This window comes from Cebus imitator, unplaced genomic scaffold (genome assembly GCF_001604975.1).
Source record: "Cebus imitator isolate Cc_AM_T3 unplaced genomic scaffold, Cebus_imitator-1.0 Scaffold699, whole genome shotgun sequence".
Classification (NCBI taxonomy): Eukaryota; Metazoa; Chordata; class Mammalia; order Primates; family Cebidae; genus Cebus; species Cebus imitator.
Genome location: NW_016108014.1, coordinates 517,041 through 537,564, shown reverse-complemented (window position 1 = coordinate 537,564; position 20,524 = coordinate 517,041). Strand labels below are relative to the sequence as shown.

The window sequence follows — 20,524 nt, the reverse complement described above, 5'->3', positions numbered from 1 at the left end:
TAAAAATACAAAAATTTGTGGGGCATGGTGGTGGGCGTCTATAGTCCCAGCTACTCGGGAGGCTGAGGCTAGGAGAATTGATTGAACCCGGCAGGTGGAGGTTGCAATGAGCCAAGATCATATCACTGCACTCCAGCCTGGATGATAGAGTGATGCTCCACCTCAAATAATAATAATAATAATAATAATAATAAATTAATTAATTTGAGACAGGGTGTCACTCTCTCACCCAGGCTGCAGTGCAATGGTGTGATCATAGCTCACTGCGGTCTCAAACTCCTGGGCTCAAGTGATCCTCCAGCCTCAGCCTCCTGAGTAGCTGGGGCTACAGGTGTGCACCATGGGGCACAGCTTATTGTTATTATTATTATTATTATTATTTACTTTTTGTAGAGATGGGATCTGCTGTGTTGCCATGGATGATCTCAAACACTTAACCTCAAGCAGTCCTTCTGCCCTGACCTTCCAAAGTGCTGTGATGACAGGCTTGAACCACCGTGCCTGGCCCCGTGTGTGATTTTTATGCAATGAAATTTTGTCTCTCTAAACTGGATCCAGAAGAAATACTTAACTTCTTAACAAATACTTAATTTTCTCCTCTCTTGCCCCATTCAAAAAAAAAAAAAAAAAGGAAAAAACAATAAACCAACCAAGAAACTTCTGATTTAATGATTATATGTTTAACTATAATGTTAGGACAAGCAATTGGGCTTGCTTCTATTTCCATTATTGATTTCGACAAAACACATAGATATGTTAGGCTTTATTTTAATATGGCATTATTGATACAGTCGAAGTGTATACATTGTTTTAAAAGCATCATTGCCACACCAATATCGTGCACTTGAAATGATCAAAATGTACTTGGGCTGTGAAGAAAGCCGCCTTCTAATCAAGTGCCATCCGTTCCCAGATATATAGGTTTATGGCAGTGCTATTCAACTCAGGTGATTTTGCCCCTAGACGACCCTTGGCAATATCTGAATACATCTTTGATTAGCACAAATGGGGCAGTGGGTGCTCCTGGTGTCAGGTGGGTGGAGCCCAGGGACGGTGCTGAACACCCTGCAGTGCACAGGATGGCCCATCGCAGAGAATCATCCATCTTACCTTAAATGTCAATAGTGCTGAGGTCAAATAACCATGTGTTAGCATGAAAGAGCCTATCTATCTATCTATCTTTCTTTCTATCTATCTATTATCTAGCCATCCATCATCCATCTACCTATTTCATCTGTCTATCTATCTATCTAATCTATAATCTATCTATCTATCCATCCATTCATCTTCTGTGGCTGTGGTTTGCAAGCAGTCAAGTGTTTCTTACTCCCCGAGGGACACTTGGGGATGTTCGGAGACATTTTTGGTCATCATGATTCTGTGGTAGAGGGTGTGCTTCTGGTATCTGCTGGGTGCAGCCGAAGGGTGCTGCTCAACACCCTACAGTGCACAGGAAACCCCACCACAGATAAGCATTCATCTTGCCTTAAATGTCTATAGTGCTGAGGCCAAGAAACCCTATCTTAGTATGAACACTTTGATCTATCTATCCATATACCTACCTATCCATCCATCTATTTCTATCTACCTAACCTATCCATCCATCCATTCTTATCTCTTATGTATCTGTCTATTCACCCATCCATCCATCTATCCATCCATCCATTTCTATCTATCGATTGTTCTATCTATCTATCTATGGTAGTTGTTTGCAACCAGGGAGATTTTATCCCCGGGAGACACTTGGCTATGTCTGGCAACATTTTTTGGTTGTTATAAATGGGATGGGTGCTACTGGCATCTGGTGGGTGGAGCCCTGGGACACTGCTCAACAACCTACAGTTCACAGGATGGCCCCATCACAGAGAATCATCTAGCCCCAAATGTCCCTAGTGCCAAGGTTGAGAAACCCTGACTAGATACAAAAAATGAGGTTGTCTTCAGCATTCAGCAGCTCAAGCAGGAAAGCCTCTTATGGTGGGTTGCTCTCCAGGGTGGGAGTAAAATCAGTGTTCAAGGGTTTCTTCTGCACAGTTGTGTCTGGCCTTCCAGGATTCTTTGAATTCAGGAAAAGGGCTGAGATGCCTTTCCCCTGCCTGTATTTTATACTTTAGATGGCTGGGTGGTACCCTGAAGAGCTTGCACAATCAATCCAGAAGAACCATGCACCCAATCTACCTGGGAGTGCCTTCCAGCTTAGCAGATGTGCTGCCACTTACAGAACTGTTTTCCATTGACTTTGGCATGGTGGAGGCGATTTTGAATGGATAACAGTACAAGAATGCAGTTCCAGTAGGATTTTTGAGTCGTTCTATTAATAGCTCCATATAAATCCTAAATAAATTATAAACTATTATTTCTGTCACCTCATTCTTAGTAAATTCTGACTATATTCTTAGTAAAGTGTAATTGAACAAACCATGTGCATTTTGTCAAAGAGCGGGCTCTGCCCTGCCTACATGTTGGGACTATTTAAATATACAACATATGTGCAATTGAGAATTCAATAGGGACAATTTTAAAAGTCAGAACCTTCTCAATCTTTTCACTGGATTATTCAACATATTAGTTCTGAATAACTAAAGGATACTGCAGTATTTGTAAAACTCTCACATACATAATGAAGATTTTCCTATCATCCTTTCTAGGTTGCCTCCTTTAAACTTAAACCCTTTTGTAATTATTAACTCAGCAGTGCTTGGACTTCATGGGGAAGAGTGACACACCAGTCTTGGGGTCTTAGCTAGTGAGTGTTATTCATCTCTAATTACAAACTCTAGAAAACCTGTTACACCAATAGTGCTAACTTCTGAAGAGCCCATGTTTAGCTTTGAAGCTCTTGGTATAACCACAATTACATGACCTATATTAGAGTTGCTTTTCTGACTCTTGCCCGAAACTGGGATACAACAGCTTTAAAAAAAATTGCCAAGGGTGGAAACAGTGTCTAAAGCATTTTCTCCAGGAAGAACTTAAATATCTTTATAAGGTTGACTCAGATTCACCATCTCCATCTCCATGACTGTAGTGTTTTATCTGATTTTGTTGTTACAATAAGCTCTGTAATGACCACCATCCAACTACTTCATCCACACACACTTGCAAGAATAGGACTGACGTCTTTGACTGCATTTCATGTCCTTGAACCCATGGCCAGGCTAGCCTAACATCAGATTCAACAGGGAGCTCTTATTTGCAGTCAATCACTTTCCACAATCTTACCCAGGCTGCAAAAACCATTGGGCATTTTGCAATAGCAGCCACCTGGGCCGAAGCATCACAGGACTACTATTTTTGTGTTATTCCAGTGACCTAATGCCACGGTAGAGCATTTGGGAAACTGACATCTTACTCCTTTTTCTTTTTTTCTGTAGTTTTGATAGCAGAATCAAGGCGTTTGCCAACGGGACCCTGGTGGTGAAATCAGTGACGGACAAAGATGCTGGAGATTACCTGTGCGTAGCTCGGAATAAGGTGGGTGACGACTACGTGGTGCTCAAGGTGAATGTGGTAATGACAGCAGCCAAGATTGAGCACAAGGAGGAGAACGACCACAAAGTCTTCTACGGGGGTGACCTGAAAGTGGACTGTGTGGCCACCGGGCTTCCCAATCCCGAGATCTCCTGGAGCCTCCCGGATGGGAGTCTGGTGAACTCCTTAATGCAGTCAGATGACAGCGGCGGGCGCACCAAGCGCTATGTCGTCTTCAACAATGGGACACTCTACTTCAACGAAGTGGGGATGAGGGAGGAAGGAGACTACACCTGCTTTGCTGAAAATCAGGTCGGGAAGGACGAGATGAGAGTCAGAGTCAAGGTGGTGACGGCGCCCGCCGCCATCCGGAACAAGACTTACTTGGTGGTCCAGGTGCCCTATGGAGACGTGGTCACCGTAGCCTGTGAGGCCAAAGGAGAACCCATGCCCAAGGTGACTTGGTTGTCCCCCACGAACAGGGTGATCCCCACTTCCTCTGAGAAGTATCAGATATACCAAGATGGCACTCTTCTTATTCAGAAAGCGCAGCGCTCCGACAGCGGCAACTACACCTGCCTGGTCAGGAACAGTGGTGGAGAGGATAGGAAGACGGTATGGATTCACGTCAACGTCCAGCCACCCAAGATCAACGGTAACCCCAACCCCATAACCACGGTGCGGGAGATAGCAGCCGGGGGCAGTCGGAAACTGATTGACTGCAGAGCTGAAGGCATCCCCACCCCCAGGGTGTTATGGGCTTTTCCTGAGGGCGTGGTTCTGCCGGCCCCATACTATGGAAACCGGGTCACTGTCCATGGTAATGGCTCCCTGGACATCAGGAGTCTGAGGAAGAGTGACTCCGTCCAGGTGGTATGCATGGCCCGCAACGAGGGCGGGGAGGCCAAGTTGATTGTGCAGCTCACCGTCCTGGAGCCTATGGAGAAACCCATCTTCCACGACCCGATCAGCGAGAAGATCACGGCCATGGCGGGCCACACCATCAGCCTCAACTGCTCGGCCGCGGGGACCCCGACACCCAGCCTGGTGTGGGTACTTCCCAATGGCACCGATCTGCAGAGTGGACAGCAGCTGCAGCGCTTCTACCACAAGGCTGACGGCATGCTACACATTAGCAGTCTCTCCTCGGTGGACGCCGGGGCTTACCGCTGCGTGGCCCGCAATGCTGCTGGTCACACGGAGAGGCTGGTCTCCCTGAAGGTGGGGCTGAAGCCAGAAGCAAACAAGCAGTATCATAACCTGGTCAGCATCATCAACGGTGAGACGCTGAAGCTCCACTGCACCCCTCCCGGGGCTCGACAGGGACATTTCTCCTGGACGCTCCCCAGCGGCCTGCATCTGGAGAGCCCCCAAGCCCTGGGACGCTTTTCTCTTCTGGACAATGGCACCCTCACAGTCCGTGAGGCCTCGGTGTTTGACAGGGGTACCTATGTATGCAGAGTGGAGACAGAGTACGGGCCTTCGGTCACCAGCATCCCAGTGATTGTGATCGCCTATCCTCCCCGGATCACCAGTGAGCCCACCCCGGTCATCTACACCCGGCCTGGCAGCACTGTGAAACTGAACTGCATGGCTATGGGGATTCCCAAAGCTGACATCATGTGGGAGTTACCGGATAAGTCGCATCTGAAGGCAGGGGTGCAGGCTCGTCTGTATGGGAACAGATTTCTTCACTCCCAGGGATCACTGACCATCCAGCATGCCACACAGAGAGATGCTGGCTTCTATAAGTGCACGGCAAAAAACATTCTTGGCAGTGACTCAAAAACAACTTATATCCATGTCTTCTGAAATGTGGATTCCAGAAAAATTGCTTAAGAACTGACAACAAAGCAGGGTTGGTAAGGGAAGTCAGGCTGGGAAATCGGAGCTCTTAAATATTGTGTCACAGTGCATGGTAGCCCCTGGGGGGTTTTCAACTTGAGGCTGATCTTGATCTAAGATTGTTGGGAAAAGGAAGCAATACAGACATGAGAAGGAGGAGTCAGCCTCGCTGGGAACTTTCTTTTGTGTTTACATCATGCCAGAAGCTTCATTCGGGGTATCTGAGCTCTGACTGCAATTTTTCTTTTTCTGCAAATGCCACTCGACTGCCTTCATAAGCATCCACAGGATATCTAAGGAACAGTTGCCAAAAATAAACCATAGACATGAACAATGCCTCACTGCCCGTTGAAGACGTATCACCTAGTTAACCTGCTGCAGTTTTTACCCGATAGACTTTGTTCCATATTGACAAGTCATGTTTCAGTTATTGCCTCTGTCACTTCAAAACTCCAGCTTGCCCGATAAGGATTTAGAACCAGAGTGATTGATATGTGTATTTTTAAATTCAGAATTACATTCATACAGCTACCATTTTATATAAAAAAAACCCTTAACCTTATTTCTTCCTCGAACTCACTTTTTATATAGTGTTTTATATATAGAATTTTTTCTTTCAAATCAGACGATGAGACTAGAAGGAGAAATACTTTCTGTCTCATTAAAATTAATAAATTATTGGTCTTTACAAGACTTGGATACATTATAGCAGATATGGAAATATAATTTTAAAAAATTCCTCTTCAACCTCCTTCAATTCAGTAACCACTGTTATATTAATTTCTCCAGGAACTCTGCAGTGGGGAAGACTGACATATTAGATTTCCTTGTATGCAAAGTTTTTGTTGAAAGCTGCGCTCAGAGGAGGTTAGAGGAGGGGAAGGAGAAAACTGCATCATAACTTTACAGAATTGAATTTAGAGTCTTCCCCAAAAAGCCCAGAAACTTCTCTGCAGTATCTGAACTGACCATCGGGTCTAGGGTGGCTGCTGCTTCCCTGGCCATAGGTCAGTTTGTGCCTATGAATAATACAAGACCCGTTATTTCCATGACTGCTTTACTGTATTTTTAAGGTCAATATACTGTACATTTGATAATAAAATAATAGCCTCCCAAAAACTGTGCAGTGATGACAATGCTATTTTCAAGGACAAAAGAGGGTCACATGAATTTGGGTTTCCATAAGAGCGGTTGAAAAAACTACTTTCATTCACCTTCTCTCAATGATTCTCTGCTCTACACATTTTTAACAGGCAAGGAAACTGAGTCAAAGGCGATGCTTCTGATGACAGATTTGGCAGGCAGGAAGGCAGGGTTCGAGTGTCACTTGCATGTAGTGACAATTTCAGTATGCAGCAAGACAGTCCGGGGACTGAGAAGCGTTGCTGTAGGAAATCCTTCAGGATTCTTCTTTTTAAATTTTTGTCAGAGACATCTGGAAATACATGCACTGGTGTTCCACAAATATGCAAAACTGTCCTTCTTTTGCTTCCCCTGAGAGGAAGGAAAAAGGCAAACAAGATAAATATTTGGGAAAAATATGACTGTCAGCATTTCAAGAAATGCAGTGTCGCCAGTTGTTAAACAATGTTGGTCATGGAAACTGAAGAATTCTGGTTTGTTTTTTTAAACTCTGTTGGAGGCATAGAGCCTGTCTCTCATTCATGAATCCACTTATTTGCTTAAATATATCTGCACAGCTCTTACTGTGTGCTGGATATCAAGAGAGGCCTAAGGAGGCAGAGAGTTGAAGGAGGTGGTGATGCTTGGGGTGCTTATGCTCAATAGACAGGCTCTTCAGATGGTGCAGGGTCTCTCAAAATGGACAGGAATGACATTTGGGGCTGGATTATTCTCTCGGATGGGGTGTCCTGCGTAGGGTGTTGAGCAGCATATCTGGGCTCTACCCACCAGATGCTAGTACCCCCCGGCCCCCCAAAATTGTGATGAACAAAAATGTCTCTGGACATTGCCAAATGCCCCTTTAGGGGGTACAAACTTGCTCTTAGCTGAGAGACACTGACATAGAGGATAGATTAGATTGGTAGATAGATAACTGACAGATGATTCATATAGATAGATGATAGATAGATGGTAGATAGATGACAGATAAATGATGGACAGATATAAAGAGATAGGTGATAGGTTAATAATAGATATACATAGGAGAGATAAATAGACAATGATTGATACAGATAGGTTATTGATAGATATAAATAGATAATAGATAGATAGGAGTAAGACAGGTAGATAATAGATGGCTGGGTGGATGATAGGTGAATGATGGATGGCTGGGTGGACAATAGATAGGTATATGGATAAATAGATGATGGATGTTTAGATGAATTGTAGGTAGATGATAGATAAATAGATAAATAATGGATGGTTGAATAGGTGATCAGTAGATGGATAGATACATACATTGATTGATAATGGTTGGGTGGATTAGATAGGTAGTTGGGTAGATGATAGACAGATGGGTAGATAGATAAATAGATGATGGATGGTTGGTGATGGATTGATGGAAGGATGATAGACAGACAGACAGATAGATAATGAATGACTGGATGGATAATAAAGTTTCTGACTGAGGATTTCCTGCCTCAGCACTATGGACATTTGGGGCTGGCGATCCTCTGTGGTGGGACCGTCCTGAGCACTGTAGGGTGTTGAGCAGCGTCTCTGGGCTCCACTGATCAGATGCCATGAGCACCCACCACCCCAGTGTGACAACCAAAAATGTATCTAGACATAGCCACATGCCCACCATGAGGCTGCCCCATCCCTGGTTGGGAAACACTGTGCTAGATTAATACATGCAGCAGGATGTTTTAGAAACACGTTCATTTCGATGCCTGCTTCAGTGCATGATGCGGAAAATGAGATCCAGGGAGGTAAATTCATGTAGGTGTAGAGAATGTTTCTGCAGGACATACCTTGATACAATTTTACCTGGGAAAAAAATGGTAAATACATCCTATCAGCCCAAATTTTTGCATTCACATGAGGACGGTCTGAAGAGGCGTTTGGAAACATTAAAAGTAGTTCAGAGATCATTCAGATTCTAGAGGATTAAAAAAACAGGGCGGATTGTAGCCCATTGAAAAAGAGCTATATTTTTATGACTGAACTAGCATGTTTACAGAGTCAAGAATAGAAGAATGGCTGGGCAGAATGATATGGACAAATGGGAGGACGTGCTTTCCTGGCAGCAAAAACATCATGAAGAAAGTTTGACCCTCAAGCAAGGAGACCTGGGGTCTAGTGACAGATAAAAAGTAATAGCGATGCAGGCTCGTAGTCACAGCCACTCAGAAGGCTGACGTAGGAGGATCACCTGAGCCCAGGAGTTTGAGGCTGCAGTGAGCTATGATTATACCACTGCAGGACAGCCTGGGTGGTAAAGTGAGACCCTCTCTCAGAAAATTACAAAGTAATAACTAACTTTTAAAATAATAGACATATTTGTCTAAAATGTGTTTCATCTGGGGTTGAACGTGGCAGGATATTGTAGTTGGTTCAATAATGTTCGGCGAAAAAGTCATCTCTACTTGGAATCTGTCAGTGCGACCTTGTTTGGAAAAAGTCTTTGCAGATGTGATCATGTGAAGGATCTGGAAGTGAGATTATTGTGGATAAGGATGGGTCCTAAATACAATAAGCTTTCCTGTAAGAGACAGATGAGGGGACACAGACACAGAGGATGAGGCCATGTGGAGATGGAGGTGGAGACTGGAGTGACATGGCCACAAGTCCTGGGGATGCTGGAGCCCCCAGGAGCTGGGAGAGGCAGGAAGTATCCTCCCCTAGAACACCCAGAGGGAACTGCATACAACTGTAGTACATTGAGCAGTGGCCCCCAAAATATATGCCATATTCTGACTCCCAGAACCGGGGAATGGGATTTGGAAACAGGATCTTTGCACGTGTAATTAAGGTAAAGATCTTGAGATGAGATCATCCTGGACAAGATGGGCCCTAAATCCAATGACAGCTGTCAGTTTAAGAGACAAAAGAGGGGCACGGACACAGGAGAAGGCCACGTGGAGACGGAGGCAGAGGCTGAAGTGATGCAGCCACAAGCCCAGGGATGCTTGAGCCCCCAGGAGCTCGGAGAGGCAGGAAGCATCCTCCCCAAAGCCTCTGGAGGGAGTGTGGGCCTGAGACACCTTCATCGCAGACTTCTGGTCTCCAGAGCTGTGAGAGAGTTCATTTCTGTTGTTTTAACCCCCTATTTTGAGGTGATTGGTTAGAGAAGCCCTGAGAAATAAATGCAAATATTAAAAATTTTCTTGTAGAGATGGTCATGATGAGAGGTACCTCATGACTTAAGTAAAGAGAGCCATTTAAACCAGTTTGTCCAGAACACAAAGGTGTGTGATTTGAGCAGATCAGTAATCAGAATTACATATGGCTATATCATTATTTGTAATTAATATAGTAACTAAAAAAATAGTTGTTTTTTCTCCTTAACTGGCTAAGTTCCAACATCTGGCATATGTGCTTGTAAATCTGTGGACACAAGCAAAATCCCTAGCTAACAGTTCATTGTCGCCATTTTACTACCCCCAGGCCCTCACTGAAAAAAAAAAAAACTTTAACCAGGCTGTAGTCCTTGAAGTCTGGTTTGTAATTGCAAAGGCAGCTCTTGTTTCAGTGAAGGTGGGCCAAATGTGGGACACGATGAGGAAGACCCCAACCCTGCTGCTGAATTCCATCTGAGAGACACTGAGCCCCACAAGATCCTTTGCTGCACTTCTGTAATTTAAGACCCAAGTCTCACCTGTAACCAGAACTTTAAGAGACCGAGGCCTGCAGATCACTTGAGCCTAGGAGTTCAAGACCAGCCTGGGAAACATAGCAAGATCCTGTCTCTACAGAAACTATAAAAGTTATCTGTTTGTGGTGGTGCATGCCTGTAGTCCTAACTACTCTGGAGGCTGAGGTAGGAGGATCACTTGAGCCCGAGATGTCAAGGCTACAGTGAGCCGATATTGTACCACTGCAGTCCAGTCTGGGTGACAAAGCAAGAGTGTCTCCAAAAGTTAAAAAAAGGACCCAAGTCTTTTGGGGGTGGAAGTTCAGTAACAGATTAAGGATGGAACTAAGAAAGGTAGTGTTAGTGAGCACCTGGATGACCAGCACGAACTGACTCTGTTCTGAAACAAAACCCAAACATTGGCTTACCTTCATCCTGAGAAGCGGTTCAGCTTCCTTTTTAGCAGTCTTTTTTGCTTCAACCTTGGAACATAAGAAATCTGTGGTTCTTGTTGGCTTTATGTTATCATCTCCTGGATTGATTTAAACATCCCCATGTCCAAGTGTCTTCATTTCCTGGGGCTGCCATTGCAAATGACCACAGGACGGGTAGCTTAAAACAACAGGAATTGATTCTCTCACAGTTCTGGAGACCAGCAGTCTGAGGTGAAAGTGTGGGCAGAGCTGTGCTCCCTCTGGAGGCTCTAGGGGAGGATCCTTTCTGCCTCTCCCAGCTCCTGGGGGCTCCAGGCATCCCTGGGCTTGAGGCCACATCACTGCAGTGTCTCCCTTTGTGTCCACGTGGCCTACTCCTCTCCATGTGTGTCTTCTCTTCTGTCTCTTAGAAGGACACCTGTCGTTGCATCTAGGGCCACACTAATCCAGGATGATCTTTTCTTGAGATCCTTGACTTAGGTATACCTGTAAAGCCTTTATTTCCAAATTAGGCTTCATTCACAGGTTCTGAGATTAGGATGTGGACATATCTTTTTGGGAGACTATGGTTCAATCCATTACAGTTGTATCCAGTTCCTTCTGGAGGCTCTAGGGGAGAGTCCTTCCTACCTCTCCCAGCTCCCGGGGACTCCAGCATCCCTGGGCTTGTGGCCGCATCACTGCAGTGTCTGCCTCCATCTCCACGTGGCCTTCTCTGTGTCTGCATCTCCTCTTCTGTCTCTCTCTCTCTCTCTCTTTTGAGACGGAGTTTCACTGTTGTTGCCCAGGCTGGAGTGCAATGGTGCGATTTTGGCTCGCTGCAACCTCTGCCTCCTGGGTTCAGGCAATTCTCCTCCACAGCCTACCAGTCTTCTGTCTCTTATAAGGACATTTGTCCATAGATTTAGGGATCATCTAATCCAGAATGATATCATTTTGAGATACTTAAGTCAATTATATCTTATCTATAATAAGTTCACATGTATAGGTTCCAGAGGTTATGACATACACACATCTTTGGGGGTCACCATTCCACCTGCTACACCAGACTCTATTAATATCTCTGACCTACAAATCAGAATCTCTGGGAGAGAAGCCTGGGTGAGTACAAAGAGCAGCAAGAATGTGATGAGGAAGTGGTGTGTTTAGCGCTGGAACTCATTTGTTCCTGAAGTGGTTTGCAAAACTATACTGTGACTCATCACATATTTCTTATCATTTAACCCTCTGTGGGGCAACCTATCGTGCTAATTTGTACCATATTGTGTGGTACCTGCCCCCATGAAGACACTAGAACCTTGGTGTTTTGTTGAAATTCTGCATGCTTCTGTTTTCAGATTTAGGGGGAAAGAGGAAACTTATAGGACACTCACCTCATAAGGCCATTGTAAAAGTAGAAGATGAGGTTCTTAAAACAAAGCCTGTCCCATCACAAGTACTCACTATATGTTGGTTATTTCCATATTTATTTCTGTCATTTCTCCACTAGTTTGCAAAGCAATGGTTTTCCAAACTACATTCAAGTTAAGCATCACAACCATTCTCAGGAGAGTTGAATTCAGAGAAAGAGTGCTTAGCTATGACCACTACAATGGTGTAGAATTGGAGCATTGGTGTAGGTCCAATCCTACACCATCCAATTTCAGCTGCAGCTTATGCATCCTAAGCCATGTAGCAGAACTAGAACCAGAAAACAAAATTAGAACCAATGTGTGTGCTGTGCTGTGTTGTGCCTAACCATGGAGCTTTGGGAAAACATGGCTGATTGAACAAGGTTTTGAGTGGATGAAGATACTTGGGAAAACATGGCCAATCAGGCAAGCTTGAGTGAATGAGGAGCCTTGGAAAAGCATGGCCAATCAACCAGGCTTTCAGTAGATGGAAAGCCTTGTGAAAACATGGCCTATCAAACAAGGCTTCGGGTAGATGGGAGACTTGGGAAAACGTGGTTAATCAAACAAGGCCTAAAGAGGATGAAAAACCTTGGGAAAACATGGCTGATCAAACAAGGCTTTGAGTGGATTAGGAACCTTGGAAAAACATTGTCCATGAAACACAGCTTTGAGTGGATGAAGAGCCTTGGGAAAACATGGCCAATCAAACAAGGTTTTGGGTGGATGGGGAGCTTTGGGAAAACATGGCCAATCACACAAGGCTTTGAGTGGATGAGACACAGGCTTGAATTTAGGTCCTGTTCTTTAATAGCTGTGGGAATGTAGATGTCATCTACTTAAGCTTCTGTTTCTTTGTGTGTGTCAAATGGGGATGACACCACTCACTTTGCCAGATCATTGAGAAAACCACTGAGATAGTATATAGATGGTGGGACAGAACTCGAAAATTCCATTAAAAAAAGAAGAAAAACATGGAAGTTATGTCCACTCCCTCGTAGGGTAGCATACATTATCTGAAAGAAAAATGTATCTTTTTTTGTTTTAGAAAACACTCTATGATGCTTTCTAATTATGTAAACAGAAAAATTTTCAGGGGCTAAATAGTTGGAATGTTTTTAGTCAAGGGGAATTACTATATAGTGTTGTCTACAGAGAGAAAGGAAGGGCTGAGGAGCTCAACTAGAGCAGTAGGCACCCCAGAGAGTGAGTTGCAGAGTGATGATATATCAGTTGTGGCTGCAATGTTGCTGCCCGAAGCTGAAACAGAGGAAATGCACCGACCCTCCATTCCTCTTACTTTTCCTCCAAACTCCTGCTACCCTGACCTATTGCTGACTTCAGCAGCAAGCCAGCTGATAGGACCTCTGCTGGGGACATCCTCCTTGCCATGCAGAGCTGAGGATATACAGTAAATAGACCAGTAATAGGGTGACAGGAAAGCTGGTATAGAAGAGAACCGTTACTCACAATTCCTGGTTGAAGACATTTGTCTAGTTTCTTCAGTGCTGTGTACACATTGACCTGGCAGTGCCTGGAACGTGGTGGATACTAAATAATGTCTTGAGTGGCTATAATAAAGGTATTTGCATTTTCTCTTGGGCTGGGAGATGATTCTGAAGTTGACTTTGTCTTCTTCTGGGAAAGGGCTTGAGTTCTGAGCTTTATGGGAGTAATGAGGATCACATGGACTGTTATATATAAATTCCTTCTAACTTTGTTCCCACTTACGCACAATTTTCACTCTCCAATATTTGCAAAACTTTGCTACAGTTCCATGACCCTAAGCAACCTTGGGTTGGTGGTGTGTTGGGGCATGAGGAAAGATGGCAACTTTCTAAGACTTTGAGAGGGAAGAGCAACAACCTGAATAAACATGATATAAAGATCTGAGAGATTACCAAGATCCAGATGAAGAAGGCAAAAAGTGCCTGTGCATTATTGGAAGTACTGGGAAAGACCACAAATCTGCTTGACATTCAACTTGACTCAATGTATGCAGTCATTAATTAAGGGTAGTCCCTGGAAAGATGGAAAAACTGGAAATCCTTAGATTGGGGCATAAAACCCTTATCTCATGTCTGCCACATAATGAGTTGTTATGAATAAGGATATTCCTTTCCCACTATCATCTTTTTTTGATTCCAGAAAAGCATCCACTGCCATTTAACCCAATGTTATGCTTATCTGCTGGGTATCTTCAGGGATACATTTTTTTTAGGTTTTTGTGATGTTTGCAGAATGGCATAAGGATAGGAAATGATTCCTGCCCTTATTCTCTCTCCCTTCCCACCTGAAACCCACTCAAATGAACTACAGTATATAAGAAAAGCAAGGGCGATTTAATATGAGCTTTTCACAGTAGTCCAATTCTGTGCACGTGTGGGAAATGAGTAGAACCGTGATGCAAACATCCATAGTATTGTCTAATCTTTTTAGGACCAACGGACCTTTGAGAACAATGTGGAAATTCTACAAATTCCTCTACTCTTTATATCTGTTCTGTGGTAGGGTCCCACCATAACTGTCACTGTTGATTTATTTATACACCAATGTCTTTTGTCTTCTTCTTTTTTTATTTACCTAATATTCTTCTTTTTCTAGCTCCAGTCCATTCTTTTCTCTCTTCACTCATGAATCCCACTAGCTTCAACCATAACTTTTATGTATTAAGGGATTTTAATTATGTTTCTAACTTTTTCTTGAGTTCTGTTTCTCCTTGTTTTTCCGCAACTTGCTGCCTCTCTCTCTTCCTCTCTGTATTCACTAGAATCTTCCGCTGTGTTCCAAAGTGCATTCACCATCTGAGACAAATTAGATCATGTTTCCAATGAGCTGCTACCTCAGATAAGAAGGAAATTACACAGATTCGCTCATGACCATATGACATGTTTAGACCAGTGAAATGTAAGTGGACATGATGTAAATTTTATCTAAGCAGAGGACTCAAGACATTCCTTAGCCCTGTACCTACTGCCCTCCACCATGAGGGCAGCATGACATGCTTCTTTAGGTTCCAAAATAGGAATCAGCCTGGCTGAACCCAGCAGAGCCCAGCTGAGCTGTACCTAACCTGCAGCCTTCCTGTCACACAAAGACATTTATTTTTGATTTGGAGCTATTTGTTACTGCAGCAGAAGCTGACATATACACCATCTTTCTTCCAAATTTAGCTTTTCCTCCTTCACTATTTCTGTTAATGCCACCACCTCTTTCAGTTCATAAACCAAGAATGTTTTGATGATACTCTCTCTTGCTTTCCTGTCAGGCACTCACCAAGCTATGTCGAGATACCTTTGTAACACTGATTTTTATCCTTCTATTTCTCCCTGTTCCTGGTCTATCACTGCTCTGGTGCTGATACCAAATTTGAGACCTCAGTTGGATTATTGCTGATCTTCACCTTAATGCATTCAACACACAATACCACTAAGTTAGTCTTCTGCTGTAGAGTTCCAGTCATGTTACTTCAGTCAAAAATCCTCACATTGGATCTTCAAATTTACATAATAAACGCCACGACTTTGGATTAGTAAACAAGGCCTTCGACTGACTTTTAAGTCTTCCATTTCATTTTCCTCCATCTTTTAACACAAGAAGGATTCTTATTGTCACCCAGGTATTTGTGACCCTCTATCAAAGACCTTTCTCGCCATCACTATCATCATCATCATCATCACAACCATCACCATTATCACCATCACCATTGATATCATCAGTATTGTCCTATTTAGCAACTGCGAAGTCACTTCTCTTACTCCTCTCTCCCTTCGGCCATCACACTTTCAGACCATGCAGGCTTAGACTAGACACCAGCAGACGTAAAATTTTGCAAAGGCTTCCCTTTGGAAGTAAAGCTTTGCCTCTTTCAGACATACTTGGTAATGAAAATCACAGACTTTGTAAAAGATTTATTTGCCTTTCTTTCTTTCCTTCTTTCTTTCTTTCTCTCTCTTTCTTTCTTTCTTTCTTTCTTTCTTTCTTTCTTTCTTTCTTTCTTTCTTTTCTTTCTTTCTTTCTTTTTTTTTTGAGATGGAGTCTTGCTCTGCTGTAAGGCTACAGTGCAGTGGCATGCTCTCAGCTCACTGCAATCTCTGCCTCCTGGTTGAAGTGATTCTTCTGCCTCAGCCTCCTGAGCAGCTGGGGCTACAGATACACGCCACCAGGCCCAGCTAATTTTTGTATTTTTAGGAGAGATGGGGTTTCACCATGATGGCCAGGATGCTCTTGATCTCCTGATCTCGTGATCCACCCACTTTGGCCTCCCAAAGTGCTGGGATTACAGGTGTGAGCCACCACGCCTGGCCTTCTTTGCCTTTCTTTCTCTCACCATGCTCTCAGAATTTGGTCAACATTTACTGAGTTGTACCATGGGACAAGCACTGAGTCAGACAGTGGAATAAAAAATGAATTTCATGACATTCCTGTATCCCAATGAACTGTATCCCAAGTTGTAGATTCAGACATTAATTGCAACATGGTAAAATAAGCTTCAAAGGATGTATGTACAAGGGACAAGTATTATGAAAACAATTAGATGAGAATTATCAGTTGTTGACAAATGTGAAATAACCAGTACTGGTTTGTTTATTTCCTTTTTTTGAAAGTTTATTTCATTAATATATTTTCCAGAAGCTAGGTATTAGAAGGACCTTCCAAGCTCAGTGAGCAGCTGTTCGTAACTCTCAGGTGCATCATTTTCTATGTCATGTCTTTATCCCTTCACATATTTATGGCCTTTGACTTTTCTATGATTTTATGATTTTAAAATAATGTTCTGTTATACCACTTTCTCCTGCATGCCTGACTTTTACTGCCTCTAAAATTCTCAAAAAAATGCCTTTGCTCATTATATATGTCATCCAAATGACTCAGGTCCTCCCTCTGGGAGGTTGCCCTTCACTTAAACATCCCAGTAGAATGATTTAGGTACTCTCCCACAGACTATGGAAAGCCCATAGCTACTTCCTATTCTGAGGTGCTTCAGTGGGAGAAAGGTGAATAATTGTTCTCATAGCCACTGGTTTGCAATGTGTCTCCTCTTCCTTTAATCTCCAGCTTCTGGCAAAATTCTCCATCAACTCTACCTGCCAATGTATGATCTTGGAAGGCTTCTGTCTCAATGACTGGGTGAATTTGTCCCAATCTCAAATTCAACTTCTCTCTCTCATCTTCCAAATTCAATACTGATGATAATAATTGGTGTCTATGTAGAGCCTTGACAATCTTGGCAGTTTCCATATATTACACATTTGATTATCAAAACCACCCTGCAAAGTTGGTGCCAATACCACTGCTCCCATTTTGCATGGTAGGAAATTGAGGCACATTGAGTTTGAACAGCTTGCCTTTGGTTATTCAGTTCTAAAAATGGTAGAATTACCACTCTATCTCCCTAGCTTCTTCATGAGAACTTTAAACCTAGAAAGTCTGTGCTTTTTATTCATGTTCCTCTTCAGTTCTGTGAGAACTTCAGAACCTAGGCAGTTTCTGCTCTACATTCCATTATCTCAACCTCTGTACAACCTTGTCACATGAACATGGAATAGAAGGTAATGAAAGGCAATATCATACAGGATGGGGCATTGGGAACAATAAAACTTCAAATATCACCACTCCTTAAGGCAATGGAAATGCCAAACCCTGATAAATCTCCTCATCAGTGGTTCTTAATTTGGGATGCACTTTGAAAGCATCGTTAAGAGTTTAAGAAATCTGATGTCTGCTAACATCTCATTCTTCCCCTTACTCTACTGTTAGCAATTCAGATTTAATTAGTTTAGGGACTGTTTTGGGTGTTGGTATTTGTGCAAGCTCCCTGGTGATTCTAACGATCAGCCAAGATTGACAGCTTCTGTTATAGCTTGCATCTCTGTAAACTTCACTCTACCTCCTTACTTTCATTCTAAGAATTTTAGATCCAACCTCGCTTGAAGCTCCAACCTTTTGTTCCCCCAACTGGTAGCAATAAACCTCCGAATTCCAATCACTATGCTGACTTGAGCCATCAACATCCTTACTTTGCCTGAATCTCTTCAATGCACACCAGCACTGGGACACACGCCACCCTTTGCAAAGTCAAAAAGGCTCCTTGACATTTTAGCTTACTCCCCCAAAGGAACAATTTTCTTTCTAAATGGAATTATTTGGCACCTTAGTGCACTAGTTAAAATAGTATTTTTTCCTTCTAAAGAGAAACTAACCTCAGAATATATGTTATTTGAGCCATTTAAAAATAATTGTTAGTCTGGGATAAGTAGTTAGATAGATAGAATATATGGTATATAATATAAAACATATGTAAATATAAAATATAAGTATAAAATTATATGCATGAGTATGTATGCATGTGTATGAATAGATTCAAGACTGAGGGATTCATTTTTGAGACTACTATTAAATCAATTTAAAAATACCCTGCTAAATCCTTTATTACACAAAACACTTACCCAAATCTCACACTGTACTTACTGCTGCCTGTTTTAGTCCACACCATGAAAATAGCCTACCTTGCACCTTTAGGATTCATTAAACCCAGTGAAAGAATTTCATCTGAGTATGGCTGTCATCTGTTTATAAAAAGCTTCCTATGTTTAAAAGAGAATACCACACTCATGAATATTATCCAACTTCTCAAACGCATCTTAATGTAGCCTGAATTGTTCATTCTTATTTTAAAAGTCTTTTTCTATTTCTTTTTGGAAGTTACAGAATAACAGATGGAGAAATGAAGAGATGGGATTCCAAGTGGAGAGATGGATAACCCAACGGTCACATGTAGGAGGGAAAACATAATATGGGGGACATTTTCAACCAAAAATGATAAATTAAAAAGAAATATTGGTTATTTTTGTCTGACACATTCCTCCCTTTTGAGTGCACAAGAAAACATGTGTTAAAGAAGCAGTTCTGCCATAATGCAGCCTGGACCTACGTCTGACTCCCAGTTAGTGAATTGCCTAGTTCCTTGACCTGCAACATTGATGGTGATGCAATCGCCCTGAAGCAGAGGTGGCTTACACCAAGCGCCATGTACTGCCTGCCATATTGAATGTAGATCCTGAGGCAAAGACTACATTTCCCATGCTCCTTTGCTCTGAGGTGGAGTCATGTGGTGAATTCCCATCAATGGGGTGATGTGATGAATTCCTACCAATGGTGTGTATCCTTCCAGGCTCAGTAGTAAAGAAACAAGGATGGTTTTCTACTTCTCTGTTCTCATTCACTGCTCAATAAAGGGATTACAAGGCATGAGGGGATGGGGAAAGACAACGTGGGAAGAACTTGAGTTCTTGAATGAATTCAGAGCACCTTCAGTGGGTGTCCACCGAGGATCTCTATTATCCTACTCTACCTTATCTTCTTATCCTCACTGCTGCCGTAACTCTTGAGAAACACTCTTGCTGTCAACCACAGAAAGTAATAATTATCAAGGTATACCTCTGCTAGACTGAGGTTTATTTTACTCATAGTATTTTTCCACAGAGCCACAAAATGTTGTCGTGTTTAAATGAAATATTTGTGAAAGGCTCCCCTAGAAATGATACATAAATACCATCTATTATTGTTATTATTATTATTTCTTTAATGCAATGGTATTAATAGCATAACTCCAATTTACACAATGAATTGCAATTTTTAAAAGCATTCCCTTACTACCATTTAAAATGTATAACAATACTGTAAGCTGAACTTTATTTCTTTATTCCAGATCAAAGGACTAGGGTTCATGGGCTTATGTACCAACTTAAGTTCTCCCCACAAGGAAGTGATGGAGAAATGGGGTCTGCAACCCAGGCAAGTGTCCCTGATACAATTTAATTGGATTATTAATCACAGCATAATTAAAATTTTCTACAAGTCCTCATTCACAGTCTTAAGACTCTTAGCCCTCTTTATCATGTAAGACATTTCTAAATAAGTATATTTTATGTTTTTAAAAAACCATAAAGAGGTTGAAGAATAGTGAAGCATTATTAGTGGAATCTAGCTTCAACTTTCTGTTATGAAAAAGAAATATGGACATGTGGCTTTTGAAGAAGAAACGCAAAGCTATTTTTCATTAATGTCCAGCAACGTGAATTTTAAGACAATACAAAAAAAAAGCAAAAAAAAAAAAAAAAATCCGAGTTTCCATGTATAACAGAAGGCTCAAACAGTCTTTTTTTTCATTATTTAATGTTATACAAGCTTTTGCAAAATATGTCAACATAATGCAATAATACGTTTTCTGGCCCTGGCTGAGGGATTGAAGTGTATAGTTTTTCCTCAAGATTTGCCTTTGAATCATTATAAAAACAGCTTATGGGCCAGGCACTGTGGCTCACGCTTGTAATCCCAGCACTTTGGTAGGCTGAGGCGGCCAGATCATGAGGTTAGGAGTTCAAGACCAGTCTGACCAACATGGTGAAACCCTGTCTCTACAAAAAATACAGAATTACATGAGTGTGGTGGTGAGCACCTGTAATCCCAGTTACTCAGGAGGCTGAGGCAGGAAAATCTCTTGAACCCGGGAGGCAGAGGTTGCAGTGAGCCAAGATCGCGCCATTGCAATCTAGCCTGGGTGACTGACAGAGCGAGACTCTGACTTAAAAAAAAAAAAAAAAAAAAAAAAAACTATGATA

At 42.4% G+C, this 20,524-nt stretch overlaps 1 protein-coding gene across 1 annotated transcript in view; it reads left to right on the top strand.

Moving 5' to 3' along the window:
* Positions 1 to 6,435, top strand: part of MXRA5 (matrix remodeling associated 5) — a 37,708-nt gene extending 31,273 nt beyond the window's left edge. The window contains exon 7 of the mRNA XM_017518713.2: positions 3,375 to 6,435. Within this exon, the coding sequence (XP_017374202.1) occupies positions 3,375 to 5,283 (1,909 nt within the window). The 3' untranslated portion in view covers positions 5,284 to 6,435. The remainder of the gene's footprint in view (positions 1 to 3,374) is intronic.
* Positions 6,436 to 20,524: the final 14,089 nt, after the last annotated feature.